The sequence below is a fragment of the Peromyscus maniculatus genome, chromosome 12 (genome assembly GCF_049852395.1).
Source record: "Peromyscus maniculatus bairdii isolate BWxNUB_F1_BW_parent chromosome 12, HU_Pman_BW_mat_3.1, whole genome shotgun sequence".
Lineage (NCBI taxonomy): Eukaryota > Metazoa > Chordata > Mammalia > Rodentia > Cricetidae > Peromyscus > Peromyscus maniculatus.
In genome coordinates, this window is record NC_134863.1 from 67,225,924 (window position 1) to 67,251,501 (window position 25,578).

At 36.6% G+C, this 25,578-nt stretch overlaps 1 protein-coding gene across 10 annotated transcripts in view; it reads left to right on the plus strand.

Moving 5' to 3' along the window:
- The window catches only part of LOC107402019 (uncharacterized), a 474,536-nt gene that overhangs the window by 354,222 nt on the left and 94,736 nt on the right, over positions 1-25,578 (plus strand). For 7 of the 10 annotated variants that reach the window (XR_013043819.1, XR_013043824.1, XR_013043821.1 and 4 more), the window contains one exon: positions 5,780-25,402. The exons of 1 other annotated variant lie outside the window; for it this stretch is intronic. Coding sequence is in view for 1 of the 9 variants with exons in the window: in XM_076549122.1 (XP_076405237.1) it covers positions 5,780-5,807 (28 nt within the window). In the remaining 8 variants the exon portion in view is untranslated. Of the gene's footprint in view, positions 1-5,779; positions 25,403-25,578 lie in introns of those variants that run through there. 2 more of the 10 variants (XR_013043822.1, XR_013043820.1) reach the window with 1 other exon arrangement.

Genomic DNA, 25,578 nt, shown 5'->3' on the forward strand with positions numbered 1-25,578 from the left:
CTCCAAGCTGAATGAAAAAGTCTCCACTTGACTGCAGCTCTTCATAACACTTCACAAGGGTCAAGCCGTGTTATTTTCTCGCAATGTTAAATAGACTGCATCTTAGGAGCACAGTTCACTTATTGATTGGAGTGGGTTCAGACTGGCTATAATTCAAACAAAGACACTTCAGTGAGTTCAGGACCCAGGATGAGCCACCAAGGGGCAAAGGTTTCACTAGAATCTCAAGGCAAGCACTCAGTGTGAATTAGTAGCATGGATGTCTTAACATTATGTGGTTGTGTATAATACACTTCCAGAGCAGTTTTCCAACCCCAGTGAAGTAACAGGCAAAATACAAAAAAAAAAAAAAAAAAAAAAAACAGGCTTGAAATTCTAGTACTCTAGAAGTTTAGGCAGGAGGATTACCTTGAGTTCAAGGCCAGTCTTAGCTATAAAGTGAGTACAAGGTCAGCTAGAACTATATACCAAGACTTTTAAACATACACATGGAGACACACACACACACACACACAGAGAGAGAGAGAGAGAGAGAGAGAGAGAAATATTGACCTTTTTAGGGATCAATATATACTGTACTTCTTTGTCTCTGAAGAATGTAAGTATTTTCCTGGGAATGCACAAGAAGTACACAGTTATTTATAGAAGTGAAATGTATGGTTTGCCAACCCTATGGACCTCCTTTTTAATATTTTTATGAACAAAAACTGGAGAAGCTAGTGATGTTTAATTTAGAACCTGCTAGCGTGTTGTAACAGAATTGTAATCTCATATTCCACTTGTCACATATGAATAGAATATATTTTCACGATGTATTTATTGGGGCTAATTAAATTATCATTAGTCTTCCATTTATGTGGATGCCTTTTTTGTTCAGCACTGTTGTGTTACATATAAATACTACACTTATTCAATAATGCATGGCTAAAATTAGACCTCTATTCTATTTTGAATTTGTTGGTGAAGTGTCTTGCCTTGACTCTGAAAGCTGTATTATAGGTTAATGAGTTCTTTTCCAGTTTGAGGTTTCTCAAATCTATTTTAATTCCATGTCAGAAACTGGAAAGGTTTTTCCAGGAAGAGTTACATAAACCCACAAAATAACATGTGGGAGTCTCTGACCTACTTCTTCGACTTCCATTTTGCTACTGCTTTCATCCCCAAATAAGAATACAGATGCATTATGTGTTTCAACATATTGGCTTTCTTTTGCAATGTATTGCTGCAACCAGTCATATGTGTGTGTGTGTGTGTGTGTGTGTGTGTGTGTGTGTGTGTGTGTGTGTGTGTGTGTGATGTATGTCCATGTGTGCTGTGTGCAGTTTAACAAGGAGGCCAGAATGCAGTCGCCCTGAACTGTTTCTGTGCCTAGTTCTTTTGGTATGGATCTCTCACTGAATCTGGAACTCACCATATTCTGGCTAGCTGACTGGCCAGCCAGTGCTAGCAATCTTCCCATGTACATCCCTACAGTGCTTGGTTACAGGCCCATGGGGCAACACCTTGCTTTTCAAGTGGCAGGTGGGTGGGAATAAGAATTCAGGTCTTCGTGCTAGCAAGCACCCTTACCCACCGAGCCATCTATCTTCCCAACCCCTACGGGCATTTTAAAGCAGAATTTTTCTAGGAGTTAATTAGGCTCGTTTGTCTAAATTATTCTTTCCAGTAATGTCTAACTTGCCGCTGTTGGAGACCTGAGACAGTATAAGATCTGAGGTGAGGTTACTATGAACATTCACAAAGATAGCCATGGGCAACTCTAATTTCTACAAAATGGTAATAAGATATTCTGGTCATAGTTCGATCAAGGAATATTGTATATTTCTCAACTGGTAGAATCTTTTACTTAAAGGCTATTTTGTGGTGGCCAAACAGGAGGACTCCATTTTAGATATTTCAGGTGTACAATATACTTCGTTGACTATAAGCACAGCATGATAGGAAACAGGCCAAGATATTATTCTTGCTTAGCAGAAACTTTACGCCTGTTGAATAGTTTCCTCATGTGCCCCTCCCGATGGTCTCTCAACTCTTTTTGCACAAATTTGACTATATTAGATACTAATATATCAGAAAATGAACCAGGTGGCATCTGCTCTTCTGTGACTAGTTTGTTTCACTCAGCATGATGTCTTCAAGGTCATTAACATTGTTACTATTGTTTATTCCCATTTCTTTTTAAGGTAGAATAGAATTTCACACATATTTCACTACCCATTTATCTATTATCAGACATTAATTCATTTTACACATTTTCTTACTTTTATTTATTTAATTATATGCTTACGGAGATTAGAGGAGACAACTTAGAGGAGTTGGTTCTCTATGTTCACCATATGGGACCTGCCATAGAATCCAGGTCTTTGGGCTTCTCAACAAGCACTTTTACCCCTGATTCTTCTTATTTTATGAATACTATAAGTAAGTTATGTAGCTATAAGTAAAGTTATGTAGCTAATCGCTATTTGAAGTCCTGATTCTTATTATTTTGGATCAATGCCATATAAATGGGATGGCAAAACCAGAGTTGCTGTATTTATAACTGTGCATGGGACCTCTGCTCTATTGTCTTAGCACTGGCCATGTTCTTAATCCCACAGACAATACACAGGTGTTGTATTGCCCACACCCTCCCTAACACATTGTCTTTGACTTTTGATACTAGCCATCCTGACTAGATGGGGCGTTACTTCATTTTAGCTCTGACTTTTGGTTCCCTAATTGACTAGTGCCACTGAACATTTTCCAAACACCTCTTGACTGTGTGTCCTCCTTAGAAAAATGTCTATTCAAGTCCTTAGTTTCTCTTTTTGTCAGATTTTTTCTACTGAGCTGAGATATTTGGGTATTTTTTATTCTATATTTCATAATATAGCAGACCCATGGAATTAATTATCCTAGGATGTTTTTGTGTTGCTTACTCTTGGAATGCTGATTAGAACATTAAAAAGATGTGTGAAGGGAACACATTAGGGTTTAGAGTGGGCAGGGAGACTTGTCACATAGCTTAGTAGGCCTTCCACCCGCCAAGTCCCCAAGGATGACACCGAACTCTTGATTCTCTAGCATTGACCTCCTGCTTCTGATAATACTGTCCATCACCATGACCAGAATCACAATGTCCAGCCCTTGCTAGTGTTTCTTTGATTAATAAAACACAGATTCTCAGAGTTTTACTCAAGAACCTAGAGTACAGTGATGTGTTGAAATAACAATTACTCAGGAAGTCTCAGAAGGTATGTTTCAGCTTTTATTGATGTGATGGCATTTGCTGGCAATTATGGTATTAAAAAAAAGTTCCATGAAACAAATTTCCTCTCTGAATATGTGAGTATATTTTGTCTTAACTCAATTGTCCTCAAGTGTACAGTTAGGCTTTATGTAGCAATTTTAGATATCTTATGCCCATTTATAAGTCAATTGACAAAGTTTTTCTCTAATTTGATTGATTTATAACAAAAACCAATTATCATGTTACATTAATTTTGTACTGATGATAGAGTAGTTTTTCAGAAAAAGTTTACTTCAATTAACACTTTTGAGCAGGATTTCTCTGTGTAACAGCCCTCACTGTTCTGCTGTCCTGGAACTCACTTTGTAGACCAGGCTGGCCTTGAACTCACAGAGATCCACCTATTTTTGTCTCCGGAGTGCTAGGATTAAAGGCGTGTGCCACCAAACCAGGCTCATATTTCTTCCTTTGGACCACTGTGTAGTCAGGCTGAAATCAAACTCAAGAACTTTGTGCCTATCATTCCCAAAGTCTAGGATGGCAGGCAGAAGCCTGGTTCCCTTCAATTATTATTTTAAAATAAGCATTCCTTAGTTTACCCTGATAATTGCAAAATTGTACATATAAGCTCATGAGCTGTCAAATGCTTTTTTCTAGGGCACCTCTCTTTTCCCCCTCTATTTTTAAAATTTATATTTGGACAACTATTGGAACTTTTTAGTGATCTGGTATTCTGTAACAAAACAAAATGAAGACACCCTCTTCTCTGAGCCTGAAATCACTTAACAATGACAATTTGTAACACCTGCTCTAGGAATGAATGTTTTATAAGGCAGAAAACTGGCCACCCTGATGATGACTTCTTATGGTAACTTTAACTTTTTAGAAAGCCCTTTCTCATACAGAGTAACATTTCTGCAGTGAAGTGGTTTTACTTTGGTGATCAGAGGGCATTGTTCTTGCTTTCCTCACAGCGATAAAATTTCAAGAACATCTAAAACCATGCTTTTACTAGTTTGCATCTACATCAAGTTACAATGTAGTCTTTCAAACTAAGAATCTTCAAACTTAGTAGACTTACTAAGGTCTACCATGAATAACAGACATCATTATCACTTAGTTTCCCCAAAGAAATCGTTAAAAAAGACATGTTTACTTTGGTGCAGACATGGTATTTTCTTGGCTAAAACACTTGACTTCTTTAATATCAAATGAAATATAATTTTAGAAGCTAAACATATATTTGCTGTGTTTCTATAGATAATCCATGTTGTAAGTCCAGAGTACAAGGCAAATTTTAGTGGCATAATTGGGAATAATGGGCATCTAGTCTAAATTCTGAATGAATTGGCTTAACAAAAATGTGCAATAAGTAAAGACGTATTAATTCTCAATGAAATAGGATAACTGTATCGGAAAGACAGGGCAGAGAGAATTCATGCACAACAATAAAATTAAAGAAAAATTTTAACCAAAAGCTTATGTTTTGTATCAAAAATGTCTTTTTATCATATTAGCTTGTGGAGACATTATGTCAATGCTGCATCTTTACAAACACAAGAAACTGGGTCCAGTTTCTGGAATGCATTGTGTCACCTTTTGTGTTCAATAGGAAAACCATATAGAGTTGATTGGAAACAGTCTAAGAACTGTTGAAAACTGCAAACACAACTCCTTAACAGTCCCATCATCTGAAGATGGACCTTACGTAGTCTTTGCAGCGCCATTTCCACCCCATTCTATGCTGTCTCCTCAGAAGCCCCAACACCTAATAACTACTACACTGAACTTTTGTCCTAGAATTTCCTCATTTTGAGAATTGTATAGTCTTGAGAATGGCCTCCCCTCCCCTTAGAATAATTATCTGAAGATTAACCTAAGTGATTATAAATGTATATACGGGCTGGATATACCACCATTTTTAAAATTATCCATTTGTTGAAAAACACCTGGGTTAGTTCCCCATATTGCTGTTATGAGTAGAGCATAGTTATAATAAACATCACTGCACAAGTTTTGTTGTAAAACATGTTCTCGTGGATCCAGAGTGAATTAGGAAGAGTCTAATTTCTGGTTTGCAGCATCACTGCACATTAGATCAACAAGACACTGAAATTCTGTTCTAGAGTGGCTGTACATTTCTGATCTTTTATTGTTATATTGAATGTGTCAAAACTGCCATATGTGATTCTCCACACTTCAATTTGGGCAACAATGTTGTTGGCCTGAGTACCTAGATGTTGTCTAACTTCAGTTCCTCCCATGCACCCTCCTTTCTGTCTTGTGTACTCTCGACATCCCCTCACAAAGGCAAATGGACTTCTGGAGCATGGTGATTAGGTTTAGAATTCAAGCCCAGAAGATCTAAGGTTAGGTCCTAGATGTGTGTCCTACCAGCTGTAGGATTTGTTATTTAATGAGTGACTTCTCATTTTTATTGTTTGTGAGTGGGTAACTCTAGGCTGCTGAAGACTCAGCATTTGTTAAGTCTTTCCTGTGGAGACATTTCTTGCCTTCTTCTAACACAAATCTTAAATTCTCACACAGGTACTCACAACCCAGAAGAAAAATTTAGTTATGTGAGTATGTGATGCTGCTAAAATGTAAGCACCAATGAGGAAAGTGATAGCATCAATCTTACTCATCACAGCATCCTCAGAGATAACACAGACTTGGCCAGAATGAAGCTCTCAACACAATATTGTAGAATGAAGGAGAGAAAGAGCAAAAAGAAAAAAATGAATGGATCAGTCATGAATTTTGCCTCCAATGTTAGCATTTGCTTATGACTTAAAGCATTCTAATTTTTAAAAATCTATTATGTGTTAATCATGCTTCTTTAATTCTGAAGAGAAGGCCTCTGTATATAGGCTGTGTAAATACATTTACAAGATGCCTTGTGAATAAGATATAAGGTAAAGATCATACAACCTTATGGAAAGCACATGTTTTTTGTTTGTTTGTTTGGTTGGTTGGTTGGTTTTTTGTTTCATTTTGTTTTTTTCGAGACAGGGTTTCTCTGTATAGTTTTGGTGCCTGTCCTGGATCTCACTCTGTAGATCAGGCTGGCCTTAAACTCACAGAGATCTGCCTAGCTCTGCTTCCCAAGTGTTTGGACACTTGCTCTACTCTAGTGGTATTCTTTTAAGAAGGAGTGGATTGCTGAGGAGACAGAGACTGAGGGTTAGAGTCTTCTTTGTTTCTGACCTAGCTCTCTGTTTCCTGATGTAGACACAGAGCTATAACCCCAAGTTCCTGGTGTTGTGGATCCATCCACTTCAACCACCACAAGATCTATGACATTTAGGATTGAACCCCTTTAAACATCTTCTTCTCTCAAATATTCTATCCTTGCAATGAGAAACCTAACTAACACAATAGGATAATATTTGATTGATAGTTTGGGGTTACATTATCATGTTAATTAATCCATCGGTATGCTGGGACTCCAAAAAGTTGATAGAAGTCATGTTATTTAGGAGTTTTCTTTGGCTTTATCAGTCTTGAGAGTCCTCAAAGTATCAGCTGAAAATACTTCTTTATGCCTCTGTTCCTAAATTGAACTCAGCATTCTAGTGGTTTAATGCATTAAGTAAGTTTCACAAGACTTTCAAGGGAAGCAGATAACTCTGTGACATCACAAAGATGATTTTTCACATACACACTGTGTAATACCCAAATTGTAAATCAGCCACCATTGTAAACAGCACAAGACTTTAATCTCATGATTTCTCTCCTTTCCAGATATTTTGTTATCTGCCGTTCCCATTTTACTTCTGAAAACCAGTTGCTACATGGTCTTCATAGAAACAGTTATCATTTTTTCAGTACTCACTTGCTGTATCTATAGACTCCTAATAAACAAATATCTCCATATTTGGGTGTATGAAACCATGTGCTAAGTTTTGAAGACATACATAAGCATATTTATTTTCTTCATTTTCCCCAAATCTCCTCAAATACAGGTATCATTAGATTGGTGCAGTATATTATAGATGTTAAGAATTGTAATTTAATACCACAGAACTATATAGCAAAGCTATGCTGTGAAACTCTCAACTTCAAACTAATTCAAGTGCCCATTTTGTGCGGTGAAGGGTTTGAGCTCAAATTTTTACCAAATCATATCAGCCTGTAAAAGGAAGATTACATTTGTTTCCTTGCCTTTATGAGTTTTAATACTTAGAAGGTTAAAATAATGCAAACAGACATAAAATTTTTTATATTTATTAAGTATTTACTGTGTCCATCATTGTCTTAAATAAATCCCCAGGTTTATTTTATGCTAGTATAGACACTTAGGCTGCTACATTCAATGTGTATATGTAACTGTGGAAGAAATTGGCTAAGAGAGATTAGACAAGGGTCTCAAGGTCACAGTGAATGATTCTTAGGCCCAGAATATGATTATGTGTTGTGTATGGGATCCACCTTTTACCAATAGTTCATGCTTTTCTTACTGCCATAATTCAACTGGGTCATTTTAGCTAATGGTGTAAGAAGTTACTGTCCCTTCCATTTTCCTATTCCACACATTAGGCAACATTTTTCATTCACATACAGTGTGGTAAAATAAAACCCTATCCTCCTCCTATTATGCCTTTGTATCTATTGGGCACCAATGGCCTTTATAAATAAATCAAGTATAACAACAATCCTTTGCCTGAAGTGACTTTATTATTCCGCCTCCTTTCATTGTCCTATTGCAACTCAAATACTTTAAGGTCCATCATAAATATCTATGTGCCAACAATATTTAGTCAGCTACCTCCAGAATTACACATATGAAACCATAAAAGCAACATTTTAGGGAAAAAAATCATCCTATTGTGTATTACTAGACCTATGTCTGTACTTAACTGCTGGAATAGTGATAGCATATGGATTAGATTTTGCCAGTTGAGAACATTGAATCTATTTTAAAGAGTCCTGTTTGTGCCCATGCATGTACATATTACATACAAGTTAATGTCTGGAATTTGTTACCCCCTCTCTACTGTACATCTGCTCTCTGCAAGGGTTTGTATTCAAAGAGTGCTACTTTATAAAAAAAAAAGCTCTTTGAATTTATGTGTTGCTATTTTATTATTGCTGCACTTACTTGAAATGCTTCTATTATCTAACCAGGGAGATTTTTCTAAATCGACAAATGAATGTTTTCTACAAATAGTACTGAGATTTTTATATTTATTTATTTTCACTATGCTAAAATATCAACTTCAGTTCATAATTATAGAAAGGCTTTGTTCTTCTTATCTGGGTGTCAACAGTAATTGGAATCCATATCCATATCCCACCTTGCAATCATGCTGCAAAAGGGCAATAAATTCCCGCTGAGTGTGTTACTTGTTAAATTTAGTGCATTACATTCAAAGTAATGAATAAAAGCAGTGGGCCGTTACCGTCTGGCTGGCTGAGGGAGGCCAGAACAGTCAGACTCCCCTGGGGCCATGTGCTAGTTTTAAAAAAAACAGTGACAGGCAGAATCAAGGGAGTCCCTAAGCATCACAGTTTGGTTTGTCTCCCCTAATTTCCTCTTCTGTTAGAGACTCAGGCTGCAGGGAGAAGAGGTAATCTTATCCATTAATTCACCACACTTTATAAAATACTGAATACTGTGGTTCCATTACCAACAAATGCAGTTTAGATAGGTAGATATGTATTTACACTGAACGGGGAGATGAAAATTCCAGTGAATGTGAACCAACAGCTATGCCTCGGAGCAGTTTGTAGTGAACCCTACATGTATTGTATATTTATCTAGGTAGAAAGTGCACATAGATATTATTACATGAGTGAATAAACCAGAAAAATAAGCCTGTGCATAACTATCTACTTCCATATCATATTTATTGAATGTACATAAGCAGTTACTGAACATGATGCCAAATTGTTAATCACTTTTTCTTAAAAATAAACTATCTTAAAACGTAAATATTTCCATATAAAATACTCTCCCTTATATATAACATACCTTTTTTTTTAACCTACAATATAAATAATCAATGATGTTGAATGAACCTGTTCTACATTCTTGGTTTACAGATTTCTTATTCTTAAATATAATTAAGTTAGACTTACCATTTCCTGCTAAAGCCAGTTGATATGCCTAGTCTTTTGTATTATTGTAAATAGTAATACCAATCCAAAAGACAAGTAAATTCTTAAGAAAAAATACAAGTAATTTCTGTAAAAGATCCACTTTTACTTTCATTGAGTGCCTTGGAAATTTTATCATCTAGTGCCCTTTGCTATCCATGATAAAAACAGCTGCTTCCAAATAGCCTGGTGTATCTCATTAGAGAGATATTAGGCCTAATTATGCAACATATGAGTGAGATCATTATAGCGACATTATCTCAATGAGGTAAGTAAGGCACACGTGAAATCCAATACTCAGTTACTTGAAAGAATATCGGAAAGCAAATGTATGAAAGTGAAGATCATTTCAGTGTGTGTGGAAAGATGATTCAAGACTGTCATGAACTTCCTGTGAACATATTTTCTTTTACTACAACCCAGTTGTTTTACATACACAGTGAGTCAAGTGAGCCTACCAAACCAGAGCATCTTAACTACTGTGTCACAAAACCACAGTCAGGACTTGTGAAAGGAAAGATGTCTGGATCCCAACCCGAGAATTTCTCATTCAGTAGGGTGAGGAGAGCTCAGAACTCTGCATTTCAAGTTCCTGATTGATAGTGGGCTCTTTGAGAACCAGGGGAAGATCCCACTGTGCTTTGAACATTTAAATCAAATGATACTTTCACATTACAGTTGTTTTATGAAGAAATGTATCTTGAACTTATAACTAAGGCTGTCTATCAAGCACAGTAGGCATATTTACAACATGGCATTTGTAAACAGTAGCCTAAACGCTAAGCCAATCAGCTGTTACATTTTCAATTTATTTGCAAAGAAAAATGTCAAAAAAAAAAAACACCTGCTTACTGTAACTGGTGGGGTTTATCTCTTTTATAGAATGTCTCAATGTGTTTACTGAATTGATTAATTCTGTGCCACAAACTGAGTATCACAAAACCTCAATGGATTCATGATTATTATCATATGTAAGCAATTATCTGGCTCCCTTTGTTGAAAAATAAGTGCTAGCCCTAGCTGGGATAGATTAGTGACTTTATCTCCTCATAGTGTGTTGAGGGAAAAACAGGCAATCAAAACACTATTAAAAGTTCACATACAGGATTTTTTTTATTAATCTTTTGTTTTTTAACTTTCTTTTCAAAATTCCATTTATTTATTGTGTTTGTGCTTAGTGTGTATGTGATAATCCGCATGCCCTGGTACAGCACAGTGGCAAGAGGGCAATGGGAAGAAGTAGGTTTGCTCCCCCTACTCTGTGGCTTCCAACGGACTCCAGTTGTCAGGCTTGCTTGGAATAGCTCTTAGCTGCCAGTCCTCATAGTTTTCTTATCTCAAATCAAGCATTTTAATTGTTAGAGTAGGGTTCTAGAGAGGTAGCTCAAATGGTACATAGCTTGCCAGGCAACCATGAGGACTGGTGTTTGATCCACAGAATCCACATAAAAAAATAAATAAATAAAATCTGGCCTTGAGTGTGGTTAAGGGCAGGCCACATGCCCAGCAGTAGGTGGCCAACACAAAGAGAACTCAATGGTATATTTGCAGGTTTTTTGTTCATAATACATAATACTTTATCTGGGGATTTTTTTTAACCTTACAGATATTTTGTTTCTGATTTTGTGTTTATATCTGTGTCTATGTACGTTTCTTGTGCTTTTTCTTTGACTTTTTTTTGTTTACTTTTGTTCTATTCTGGGTTCATTTGTTTATCTATTTAATTTCTTTTTAGAAGCCTATTTGTTTACTAGTGAGAGAGAGAAAGGAAGGACGTGGATTTGAATGAGGAAGTGGAGAGGATCTGGGAGAAACTGGGAGAAGAGAAATCATAGTCAGAATATATTGAATAAAATATAATCTATTGTCAGGAAAAAATTTGTAGAATGTCAAATAACACCCCACCTCCCAGGTAATCTGGGCACAGTTATACATACTTGAAATCCCAGTATTGGGAAGTCAAAGACACCCCAGATTCCAGGGGTTCGTGTAGCCAACCTACCTCACTTACCTAGGGGACTTCTGACCAATATGAGACACCACTTTAAAAATCAAGGTTGACAGTGCCTGAGGAATGAAGTTGAGAATGTTGTTCTTGGCCTCCACATACATGTGCATGCAGGAGCATATGTATCCATGCACATATATCTGTACACACATAGAGAAATATTCACAAACACAAATATTCAAATATTTATAGTAATACTTGCTATTAGAAGGCCATTTTAAACGATAATAAACATCTGGCTTCATATAGGTAACAAAAAAAATTAAAAATCTGACTGATATTCTGAGCTCCCATATAAGATCAGGAAACATTTCTCTGTGGTAATCTTCTCTAAAAATAAAAATAATATTGTAAGACTTCAAAATTAAATGTAAGAGTGCAAACAAAACTTGTTAAATAACCTGCATTCTTAATTTTCAAATATTGGAATCTCACTTATTTTTCCAAGTTGTTTTCAATTGAAAGCTCTGACAAATTCTCGTCTGCACCCACCTCAAAGCAAAATTAGACACTCTAGTCCCCGTCTGCTGCTTGCAAGTCTTGAAACCATTATTGCTACCCTCTAAGTGCTTTTGGATCATTCTGATGTGGTCCCCCTACGACCAAAGAAAGCTTTTTCCCAGGCCACTGTTTATGTAGCCAGAAAATGTCTTTCTTGTATTGAATTGCTAAGGCCCATGGCCACCGCCTAACAAAACTGAGGCTTTGGCCTCCCCTAACTTTCTTGTGCTTTTATTCTTGGCTCCAGTCTGTAGTCACATGAGGTTCTTTAGAAAATAAATCCTAAGTCTGAACCAGAGAAATCTGGGTCTAATTGGTCTGGTGAATAGCCAGGCCATTAGGATCTTTTTAAGATGTCACCTTATGATCATACCATAGTATGGCCAAGTTTGAGACTAATGTTAACAGTCTTTCCAGGTGAATCCACTAAAATGTTGACGACAATAATATAATGATAGTAACCATGAAGTGAATGTATGTGTCTCATTCCCTAGGAGTGTTAACACATGGTAAGAAGTTGTTTGTCCCTCCATTAACATACATTGCAACGGCCTATGTGAAGATTAGAAGATGATGGTGAAGTCATTCTATGCCTTTGTCATAATTTTAGTGGTAAGAATTACTTACAAAGCAATGTTCATTATGGTAGCCAACGTTTCAACTAGTTCAGACCCTTAATCTCTTTCTCATATTTTATGCTCTGGTTTCCTAACCAGAATCCCCAAGAGAGGCTCCAAGCCCTGGCCAAGGGACAGGAACACAGTGGGTGCTAAAGAGAAGGCAACCTTGCATAATCATTGGCAATATATTTATAAAATGAGTGCAGATATGAGCATTGTTGAAAAAAAAGTAACTGTTTAAAAGTTTTACAAAGACATTTGATATTACTATATAAGTTATATTGATGAAAAATGGAACAGTCCTGTAGATATGGAGAAAAGGAAGAGGAAAACAAAATGAAAGGTCCAGCAACACTTTTGTTTTAAGTGGGTGGGCTGGGTGGGCCACTCATCCCTTAGAAAGTTATACAAATACAAATAATTTATTTAGATATCTTTATCAGAAATATAAATGGGAATAAAACATAAAAAAGTATGAAATGCTACAAAATGAATAGCTACCAAATCATTGGCAGATCAGATAGTTTTAAACAGAAAAAACTGTTGAGAAGTGGTTGTAAGATTTATACCTTATAAATAGAACTATATTTTTTGAGCATGTATTGTTCAGTCTCAAAATATGCCAAAATAAAACTAAACCCAGAAATCGCAGAAGCAGCATGTGGTCATAATTTGCATTACAGAAGTATTTTTTTTTGTATGTGTGTGAAAAAGCCTCCTCCAAAATATTTAAAAGAAACAATAAAACAAAAGCACATTAAATAGAAAAACCATTTGCCTTAATAATTATTGGAGCTTGTGGGAAACTAAAACCATAGTTGTAAGCAAATTAGAAATATCACATTACATGTAGTACCACATCTCAACGGCAGCATATGGCCAATATGTTCAGAGACAAATATTATTTGTCTCTGCACTATTTATTATATTTATTATATAATAAATATAGTGCACTAGTATTTATTATATTGAAATTTAGTCTTAATCAAGAATTTAAATTTTATAAAACTAGGAGAAAATGTCAGACGAATATAAACTTAATGTTGGAGATTTTAAAATCATCAAATGAGCTACATAAATAAATATTGTAAGAAAATGTTTAATGGTAAGTGAGAACACAAAGCAAAATATTATTAATTATTAGAAGATGGCAAAGTGAATACAAGGAGAATTTTAAAAAACACAATATGATGGTAATCTTATTTAAGAAGATAATTGTAAAATTCTAGAAAAATACTAATGAATATACTTTACACAGGGTGTTAAAAAAATAACTTCTGGCCAGGCCAGACAATGGTGATGTCTTTAAGCCCAGCACTAGGGGAAATAGAGATAGGCAGATGGCTGTGAGTTCAAGGACAGCCTGGTCTATAGAGTGAGTTCCAGGACAGCCAGCATGGTTACACAGAGAAACCATGTCTCAAATAAACAAACAAAACCCCTAAAATATCAATACCCTAGCTTACCTATGAAATATGCAGATGATTTTAACAACCCATACAATGTTATGAAGGAAACTATATAGTAACTATAGGAATTCATGGAAAGTTAAATCCTTGACCATAGTCTCCCCAGATATTCACATTTTTAAAAATGATGTCCTAAGTATTTCTACACAGTTCTTAAATTTATAGTTTTCAGGAAGTTTGAATCAGATTGTTTTCCATTACAATTTTTAAAATCTGAATAAGGAAACTCACAAAATTCCACCCACCCTAACACTTGTCCATAGATTGGGAAGAAAGTAACTGTAATGTGGGCTATGTCTGAATTCTACACACAAAATTTGACAGAATCTGCGCAAAGTCCGGTGGATCTACCCAGATTGACTCTATAAGAGAATATCCAGTCTCTCTGTCTTACATGTTTGCCCTTTCCTGTAACTTCCTCCTAAAGCTTGCAGTCCACCACAGAACTCACTCTGTCTCTTAGAAGCATCTAAATTACAATTTTGGCTCAAATTAGGAAAGGTTTTTTTTTAATGTTGTTATTTTAATCAATATTCAGCTTTCAATTGCACAAATTTGAATTGCCTCATTTTCCTTAGTTTTGTTTTATAAATTATCTATTAGTTTTTCACTTTAGGACATGCTTCTTTCCTACGAACTTGTGTTTACTTGTGTTTATTGTGATCATTACTCTGGAATTTACCATGACGGGTCTTGGAAGAGAAGCATCTTTTTTTTTTTTTTTTTTTTTTTGCACTAGATATTCCTCAACCCCTCCCCACTCACCTTCCCAATTGTGGCTCAGTCAGCTGATTAACATGTGAAGAGAAGAGATGACTGCGAGGTCTGGAGAGAGACACTAGGATTCAGGCCCACATCATGGGGTAGAAAGAAATTATTCCATGCCTTAGTCACAAAGTTTACCCAATCCATGCTACTCTCCAGATATTATATTCGTGGATATAAATTTTGATAGGGTACAGTAAGGAAGTCCAAATATGCTTAATTTAAAAAGTTTTTAAAATATTCTGAAATAAACCAGTATGTAGGATATGCCACAGACAGCAAGAACAACAGATTTGAACAGCCAGTTGAAAAACAAATTCACAATTGTGCTCAGAGCTAAAGATTAGAATGCCTTAGTTAAGAACATACTCAATATGAATTATGATGCATAAGAACTTTACAGTTTGCTATTTTCAATATTCCATCAGGTAGCTTCTCCTATCCCTGCACACCTTTCCTTTATTTATTGTTCATCATTTCTTTGAATAGAGAAGCTACAATGGGAAAATATCAAGAATTCAACTCTCCATGAAACAGGCAAATGACTCAAACACCAGTTTTCCCCCTTGATGTTTAGTATCAAGCATATTGTTATGCTGTTTTGTTGAGTTATTTTTTTATGCTGACTGATATCATACTTACTAATTGAACACACTGAAACCCAACATGTAGCAATTTTGTGAAGTCAAAATTTGCAGACAGGACCCTGAATGTCTTTAAAGAAACCAAAACCAGCAGTACAAATGGGCCACGGGATGGTGGGAAACCAGTTAATAAGACTGGTCCAGTTTATTTTCCATCTCTGCGTCTACCATACTCCCCACTCATCACTGAGCCTCGCTGGTTATGGCACTCCAGTTCATGAGATGGAGAGGCTAGTTACTGTGAGCTGTATTCACCTCAGTTCTAGTACCTAAAACCCCAAAGAACTTTACTCACACATAACAGGTTATAGATTTAAATCAAAGGCATTGACTGGGTATAGGTCATTGCCAATTCTCTAGCAGTGATGAATTCATTCCCTTACGTTAAGGATATCTTGAGAATGCTCTCTGCATCCTGGACCTGTCTTAGGTACTAGGGATATGGCAACAAGACACAGAGACAGGATCTTCCATTCTCTTGAGCTGGGAGAGGCACACAATACATAAGGTAAAATTTATGATAAATATCTTACATGCAAGTACACATAGAAGTTAAATATAGTACACAGTCATACATTTAATACTACCAAGTTAACACAGAATAAGTGATGGGGTAGCAGAGTGTAGGGCAACATTAGATAGAGATTTAGGAGAGGATGTCCGTTAAATTAAATGTGGCTATAGACCCAGATGACAAGAATAAACCAGCTATCAAAAATCACAGAAAACACTAGGACGTGGTTGTGTTAGAGCACATGTCTAGCATGTGTGGGTTGTGAATTCAGTCTCCAGCACTATCAAAGTACAAAGCAGAAAAGATATAAGGTATATATATATATATATATATATATATATATATATATATATATATATAAAGATGTGAGAATATTAGACAGCCAGGACTGCTAAAATCTAGTAAGCAAATAGGAAAGAGATGGGTGAGTTAAAGACAGCAAAATAGGGACTGAAAATATGTAGGGAAGGTTCTACAAGGCATTTGAATGTTACTCAAAATGGGAAAAAGTTATAGCCAGAGGGAAGATGCTGTGATTTGCCATGGTTGGGCAGGGTGCCCCTTGGGTTATGTTTTAATTTGACTGATGTTGCCGAAGCCAGAGGGCTGTAGAATGAAAAGGAGCATTTTCCCATGGGAGACATGGTTCTGGGCAGATAAAGAAAGGCACGTTTTTTTTTTTCCTTCCCCAGTCTGTTGAGGCACCTCTGTTAGAAATGCCCTCAGCAGTTCGTCCCCACATACTGTCAATCACTGTAATAACCTTCCCTGCAAATCCAGCCCCATTCTAACCTTTTTCTATAAATTTACAGTATTTTTGACGTTTATAATCTTCTTTATAATTTGAAGGGTATCCAAAGGAACTGGCTCAGTTGGAATGTGATCCAGTATTAGTAAATTGTCTTTGCTCTGCTGATTTAAGCATTGATCACCTGGTGGCTAATATTTCCTTGAATGCTGCATATTGCTTGGAGGCACAGGTTTCCAGTCTGATGTACTAAGCTTTGTGTTTTCAAATTTCCCATCTTCCAAGTTTTGTTATTTGCCATGCTTATTTTCAGCTTTCTTACCAAAAACATGCTTGCATCCTGAGGGTGTTTGCTAGAGAGCTAGCAAGGAGCATCACTCAGCTATAAAAGAAAGTCAAACTGGCCAGGGGGGAAATGGCACAACATAGATGGGATGCCAGCGGAAAAGAGATACTTGGAGAGCAGAAAGCAAAAGAAAACTACAACAGGCAGATAGCAATCATATCAAACCCCAAAGGAATGACCCAAAGGGTTGTGGAATCGCAGCAGAAGAATTAATGAGATGGAAAATTTCTCAAGGAAAAAGAGCCAAGTATAGATAAAGGAAGAAATAAACATCATAAAGGAAAAAAAAACTCAACATAGAGAAAGAAAAAAAATAAAACAAAGCCCAAGAGCAAGGTGAAAGAGTGAAGCAGAAGAGACCTGAAGAAATGGGCATTGCATTAAAGCAAATGTATTCCGTTGTCTTTTCTCTTATCGGTGACTGCCTTCGCATTGCTCGAGTGGCAAAGCCAACCTGAAAGGATAATTTTGTTTATGTACCCAATTTGCATAATTGTGCAATATAAATTACAATGCTAATTAAGGACAGCCCTTGGGCTTCTGGAACTGGGTCAAAGTGTTTCCCTTAGTGCAGAGAGGTTGGGGCATTGGCTCTGTCCCCTGTCCCACTGCAGGGGAGCCAAGCAAGAGAAAAGAACCTTTCTGATAGTGTGTGAATTCTTGTCAGAATTTGTTGTAGACCGAGAATTGTATGTCTCACTCTCAAACTTGGCTTTTCAAATGGTCTTTGTATGAACCTGAAATGATGTTCCTAAAATGAAAAAATTCTCCTAAACGTTCTTGCTTATCTTTCTATAATATTTCCCCATCTCAGTTTGATAATTTTTTTTTACTTAGGGAACTAAAATATGAAATTGTGAACAAGTGAACATGAACCTGGCATACAGTATTTTCTCACGGAACCCTTGCCAGATTGTCTGAAACCAGAATATGGTATGCCCTGCTTTGGCCTTCGTGAGGCAGACAGACAGACACCAGGCTCACATCTGAGCTTCAGTTAAACCAATATCATTAAAATTAAGTAAACATTAGAAATTCAGACCCAGAGTTTTTCTCTTCTACCATCCCTAAGAAGGGGATTATACAGGAGAAGATTCATAGAATAACTGGCTTGGGTCTTTCAAAGTAAGATAGTCTCTGAGTTCACGTAGTGAAGTTCAATGGAACACAGTGGAAGGCCTTGGGAAAGGCCTCTCCAGAAACAGTGTTTTGGAGGCTTTGATAGTCACTGAATTCTGACCTCAAGCAGAGGTTATATGCAAAATAGGAAAAAAAGCACATATCAGTTACTCAAGGATAAGAATGAACAATTGTGTTGTGGAGAAGGCTAAGTATGGCATCTAAGGTTTCCACTTTATTTCTTATGCCCCATAGTCTCAAAAGGTAGACTGGTTCTTAAGGGATTGATCCCCTACCTAACTTGATTGGTAGTCTAATTGATAATTAAGACTAATTAAGAACTCTGGTTGTATAGACCTGATTTCAATTTTAACATGCTAGGAGTTTCTTTTGTGGGGATCATTACAGGAATAATTGGATATATGCAGTGTCTTTTCTACCTTTGTGTTATTTCATATTCTTACCAGTGTTCTAGCAACTATTTTCCAAACATTTTTAGGCCCACTTACATAAAGAAAAATATATTTATTATAAATAACACTGGAGTTATTGGTGTTAGCAGTGAGTCCTTTGAGAGGTGATTAGGCGATGGAGCAGTGACCTCATGAATGAGATTAGTGTCCTAATGAAAGATGCCCACAGAATTAAATGTTACCTTCATGTGTACAGATGGACCAGTCTGGGGTTTAATTCCATGCCTGACAGCACAGATTATTATTCATGTAAAATTTTCTAAAATGTGTAAATAGCTCACATTCAAAATTTTTTATATTTAGCAAGCCCAAAGAAGCTTGCTGTCTCTCTGTAGTGGATATGCATGTCTCTCAGGAATGTGTGAAGTTCCCAGGAACATCCTGATCTCCACTGGTTTTCTGTTTGGATATTTTTCTGACAGTTTTACTAATTTTCCATTCTCTAATTGTGTTGACTCTACTAATCCATTCATAATTGTATTCATCATGCATTTTTTAGTCTTGAACAGTCACTTACATTATGTGCACGTACATCTGTTATTTGCTTATTAAAAATATTAACTACCAGGCAGTGTTCAAGACATTAAGGAAACAATGGCTACAAGAGATGAGCTAACGTAAGTGAAACAAATTCTAATTTCTGGAAGGAAGGAGCTGGAACATGCGTGGTTGGCTTTGTTCTTCGTGGAGTGCTGGAAACATGAGTAAATTCTGAACTGGCGAGTTTTGGAGTATTAAGATGTGTGTTATAGTTATAGTAACAGAAATAATAGAGAAAGTTTAAGACTGTCAGTGCTGAAGTTCAGTTTCAAGACATTCCAGTACAACTGCTCAGTCTTTAGGTGAGAGAGAGAATTGTTTCGGCAACTCAAAACTGGTCAAAATGCATTTACACGGTAAACCGCCAGTGGGGATGCATAGGGAGTATTTGAAAGAACACAAAGGACAAGGGAAAAGAAAAACAGGTTTGGGGGTTTACTTTGATTACCTAGCTCTTGTGTGACTAGGGAAGTTTAATGTCCCACACCAAAGGGCACTCATTTAATCTTGGAGGGATGTTTTAAGAGGCAAAATGGTGGGATGGTATTTGAAAGTACTCTAACACCTTTTCCTAACTGTGCAATGTTTTCTGGCAGAAAGGATTCAGTTTGGAGGTAGTGCCTAAAGCTGACATGTAGAGATGAAGAATGGGAAAGAGAAGCAGTCCTTCCTGCTCCACAATAATTAAGAACTGTACTGAAGACTCCCTCCCCCAAGTACGAAATGAGGGTAAATGCTTCAATAGTATGCATTTCAAAGACTCAGGAGCTAACTCAGGTAGCAGTGTTTGCCACATAGATATGATGAACTGAGGGTGATACCCGAAGTTCAGGGAAAGTTCCAGGCCCAATGAGACACTGTCAGAACAAACACAGCAGCACCTGAGGAATGACATCAGGCATTGACCTCTAACTTCCTCCCACACCATGCAAATACATATATGTGTCCACACACCCACCCATACACCCTTCTTACCCCTCAACAAAGAATACATACTTTGACTATCAAGAAATTCAACCACATATCACAGGACATTTTCAGTTTGGACCATCATTCCATGGTACATGCAATTCGAAGTAGTTAACTTGTTCTGAAATAACTATACCAGAAACAAATAGGAATTTTGTATCTTAAGACTGGCATGGAAAACAGCGTATTTGAAGAATAACGACTTTTTATATCACATGTTTGCTATTTGTTTTTTAGCAGGCACAAACATATTGTGTGGTGTTCTGTATTTATGAAACTCATAACAAACTGTGAAGAGATAACAGAATGCGTTTTACATGAGCTGAAGCAGTAGATCAAATATTTCGTTAAAATCAAGACTCCTGTTATTATGAATAAACTTAAATATTACTGAAAGCATCTTTCTTGTTGACACTTTTAATTATTATGGTTGTATAACCCATATGATACTATTTTGGTAAAAAAAAGAGTTCACATCTATGATAGTATGTCTCATATAACTTAGGTGCATAAACATGTCATAGCATGTGAGTATGCGGAAGCACTTATGTGTGATTTTCACATAATGACAACCTGACAATGCATTTCTAAGATGTCTATAATTAAGAAATGCACAGCTATATTACATTGCTATGTATTACTTATTTATAAGTAATTGTATTTATTTTTCATTTAATTTAGAGGGAAGAAAATAGACTGGAAATGACTAAACAAGGGGACTGATCCTGATTTGGGTATAATGTGTTTGTCTTCCTAGAATCCTTCTCCTGATAGAATTGCTTCTTCCATCCTGCAATGCTCCAATTTGAGCACATCCTCCTCAATTTTAATGTGTGCTTATCTGCCTGTGTTTGTATCAGAGAATAAACTATTTGGTTTTATCCTTGATACCTTTAGTACTGACCCAACACAGTGATGATGCTTAATAAATATTGATGAACATACATTAAATAGAATTGACTATTAACTTTTAGTAGTTTTCTAAAAATGGTGCACAGCTAGCTAAACTCATAATAAGTCTTTAAAATTTCAAGTAAGATTAAACATTAATAAGAACTTCAAAAATGCTCAGTGCTTGCTTAGAGGCATAGAAACCCAAGAACATAATGTATGTGTTGTTATACTCCTCAAAGTAAAGACTATTGAGATTATTCATAGAAGCTGATGATGTTAGCCAATTTCAGCATGCATATAGAATTTGGAGAGTAAATGGAAGCCTCGAAGATCTTGTCCGTGTCAATTACATACATAATATGAACTGTTGTACTTACTCAGTGCTTACACAGCACTGAATGAACAGCTGTGTCAATCTTGTAGCAATGTGGTCACCCGACACCTTGTTTTGGTAGCCTATAGTGGAAATGAATTTAGACATATGACCCAATTCTTGACAGTGGAATCCTCCAGATGTGCAGCCTGCAGGAACTTTATTTAAATAAAAAAAGAAGAAGAAAACATTTAAGGAACAACGGTCTCTTGGTACCATTACCATCAGCCCAGACAATTAGATGTCTGGAGGAGCAATCACCTTGCAATCATGGGATAGGTTTCAAAAAGAAAAAGAAAAAAAAAAACCCACACACAAGAAACCTAGACCTTGCTTCTCAATTTCTGCGGTAAGCCCATCAAAAATCCTGACTTTTGTTTCCTAAATTTTGTTTATTTAGTAACTTAACTCATTCTTTATTTATATATATTGTGGGTACACACCCATGAATGCAAGCGATGACGCCCATGTGGAGGTCCGAGCACAGTCTATGGAAGTTTGTTCTCCCTTGCCAGCATGAAGGTTCCACGGATCCAATTGACATCACCAGCCTTGGCGGCAAGCACTCTGCTCTCTCTCTGAGCCATCGGGCCAGCCCCACACTTTATGTTTTTAAGTTTTGCTGTCTGCTGGATTTTCGTGAAATCAAGCACAAACATAATACATTTTTCGTTTCATAAAAAGTAAACCTGACTCTGGCAGTCTGTGAGATCCATGCATGGTTCCCATCCCACTAAAGCAATGACATCTCAGCCACAGTACAAAAGAATTATCCTGACTGACGTATGGTATTTGAAATATTTTATCTGTGTTGTTGGTTTATTTTTTTTTTCAATTGTTTGCTGAAACATGAGTATCGAGTTCAGAAAAGTTGTCTCAAAGTCAGGAATGCACTCGTTGTGGACATTGGCTGATAAATGTAGTGATTTGTGTCTCTGACTTTGGCAAAACCTGAGTGCAAAACATCTCTCCACAATACTGACTCAATTAATTTTTTTTCTTTCTGGGTGTGATTTGTATTGCAGAGGCAAATCAAGAAACATCGACAACTTGCTTAAATCTTGCTCTTTGTCCTATTTATATAATTTATTGTGCCAGTGGTTCTGAGGTGGTGGCTCCTGCACCTCCTCACCCATGAACACATCCCAGATGTACTGAAAATTCCCCACTAATTTGTGTATTTCATTCCATTCTTTTGTAATTAAGTGCATATGGTTTTGACTAGAAGAAAAAAAACCTATGTAATCCCAAAGGGTTTTTTGTCCCTGTGAATAATTGATTCATGTCTTTCTCAACTCCACCCCTGTTATTCAAATAGATATTATGAAAGAAATCCCTGCTTTGTAAATTTTGCTGATCCAGACACGAGAAAGGACAATCCATTACTCTCAAGATTTCTTCAGGATCTGTGGACCATTCAATCTCTTAAAAAAAAATATTACCTCATTAAGAGTCATATGATCATAGAAGAGGTTTCATTGCTGTTTTTCAAAACTGAAACTTAGCCTTAACGCAGAAAGCAGCAATCTCCCTAGTGGTATTTACCTAAAAAGGTCCTATCTGCTATTACTGGATTTCAGAACTAGAAGCCAGGGCCCTGCCATCTAGGTTGTGGAATAGGAGAGAAGTTTAGATCCTCTTACTGTGTGGGTAGCTATGATCAGGTAAGTTGTTTATCTTTTGTTAATTACAATTCAATGATTCTTCTTTTTATGAATTATAGTTCACTGTCTCTGAGGAGAGTGTTTGTACCTACGATTGGGATATGCATGTACATGTGTGTGAACATGTATATGTTAAATTCATTAGCTCAGACACTGCATAACCGGAAAGAATGAGAGGAAATATTTTTACTGAAGAACTATAGTTTAGTTCAGGTTCCTGGTGTTCTCACACTACTAAGAAGCATAAAACATGGAAGAAAAAAGTAGATTTGATTGGTTCTTCTGCATCTAGGTTTCTTGGTGGAATCAGATTTGAGCAGTCTTGTTATAGGGTGCATGGAAATGGAAGAAAAGATCTCGTGACTGGCTGTGTCTAATACATTTTCTGGCACAGACTTTATATGTAATCTACTGTTCACATTTCAAGTACTTAGTTTCATAAGTCTATCATATTTGTAAATCTGTATTACTATCAACAATACCAAGGTGAACAAATGAGTCCTTTTGTCTCTTTCCAGAAAATGTCCAACGCCTGTACTGGACCATTGACTTGCTCTTTATAACTGTATCTCTTGTTTACTGTTGTATTTACTTCATATTTAATGCTCAACCAAACATCTACTTATATACTATCATAAAGAGATAGTTTTCAGGTACAATTTATAGTCCTTAATATTTTAAGTTTGAGCAACTTTCCCAGGTAAAGAAGTGAACATTTAGAAAGAATTAGAGTTATTCAAAGCCCAGGAGACATGTTCTTGTTAGTTTTTAAAGAGAATAATTCCAAGTTATAGAGACGTCCATGTGTCAAGACACCCTACCTATGCTTTAGGAGCTGAGGGCAACCCCCAGGAAAAATCACAAGAAAACTGGAACTTCAGTGTCACGGGACAAGGAGTTAAATTCTTGCAACAAGTGTGTGAACTTAGACATCTCATCTGAGTTTCAGATGACAGTATAACCCAGGCCTAACCCAGGATGTAATGTGGTTACACCTGTGCAGTGAATTGTTACGTCATGCCTGGGCTGCCGACTTATTGAACTCTCACTTAATAAATGAACCAATTTCATTTTAAGTTGTGAAATTTGTGGTGACTTTTCCTGTTATAAAGCTGACAAATTCATTACTGAATCATTCTTTATAATTGGTGAGTATATCTATTACTTCCTAACATTATTAGCACCATAATGTTTTAGAACAATGAACATTTTATTATATCATAGTAACTAGGAGGTAGCCAGGAATCTGGATGTGGTTTCTGTGTGTTCCTTGGTGAAGGCTTTCTCACAAGCCACTGAACATTAAGAAGAGTCCACATTTAGCCTCACTTGCTGTGGATATTATTCTGTATAAATAAAACACTGATTGGCCAGTGGCCAGGCAGACAAGGAGAGAGGAGAATTCTGGGAAGTAGAAGGCTGAGTTAGGGAGACACTGCCAGCTGCCGCCATGACAAGGAGCATGTGAAGATACCAGTAAGCCATGAGCCACTTGGCAAGGTATAGATTTATAGAAATGGACTAGATATCTAGAAGCCTGAGCCATTAGGCCAAACAATTTAAACAATATAAGTCTCTGTGTTTACTTGGTTGGGTCTGAGCGGCTGTGGGACTGTGGGGTGACAGAGATTTGTCCTGACTGTGGGCCAGGCAGGCAGGAAAACTCTAGCTACACTCACTAGATTGGTTGTTAGTAGCACTCAGTACTTATAGGTTTTCTGTTGATGGCCCTTAGATGGCTTTTGGCTGTTCACCAAAGCCCAGCTTCAGTGTGTAGTTTGTGAGTCTCTTCACAGCAGTCAGCAAAGGAGAGCAAATATCTGCTGAGAAGATACTACAATTTCTAGTAACAATTATAGAATTGATATCTCCAAACAAACAGGCATTTTAATTTCCTAGAAACTACTTAGACACGGTTAACACAAGTCTGTGAGTGTCAAGAAGCTGGGATCTCCAAGTCTGACTTTTAGAAACTAAGTTATTACATGCAGTATTTCACTGTAAGATTTCCATTATCTGCTTGTGGTGGTTGGAATAAAAATGTCTCCCCATAGGTTCATAGGGAGTGGCACTATTAGGAAGTGTGGATGTTGGAGTAGGGTGGTTGTTGGAGGAAGTGCATCACTAGGGGCAAGATGAAAGGTCTCATAAGCTCAAGACAGGCTTAGTGGCTCATTCTCTTCCTGCTGCCGGTGGAAAAAGATGTAGAACTCTCAGCTAACTCTCCAGCACCATGTCTGCCTTCATGCCACCATGCTCCCTACCATGATGATGTACTTAACCTCTGAACCTATAAGTCAGCCCCACTTAAATGTTTTCCTTTACAAGATGCCATGGTCATGCTGTTTCTTCACAGCATTAAAACTCTAAGATACCATTTAATGTTAGAAATTTGACTTCATTTGATTTGACAATTTATAAAAATACCCACAAAAACTGTTGCAAAGAATTTTCAAGGAGAAGTTATATGTGAACATATATTTTATTTCTCTTCAATGGAATTACAATGTCACACAGGAAATATCTGTTCAATTTTCTAAGAAGTATGGTGATATTTTATTTGTGCTGAAATGTGATTTTATTTATATATTAATAAATAA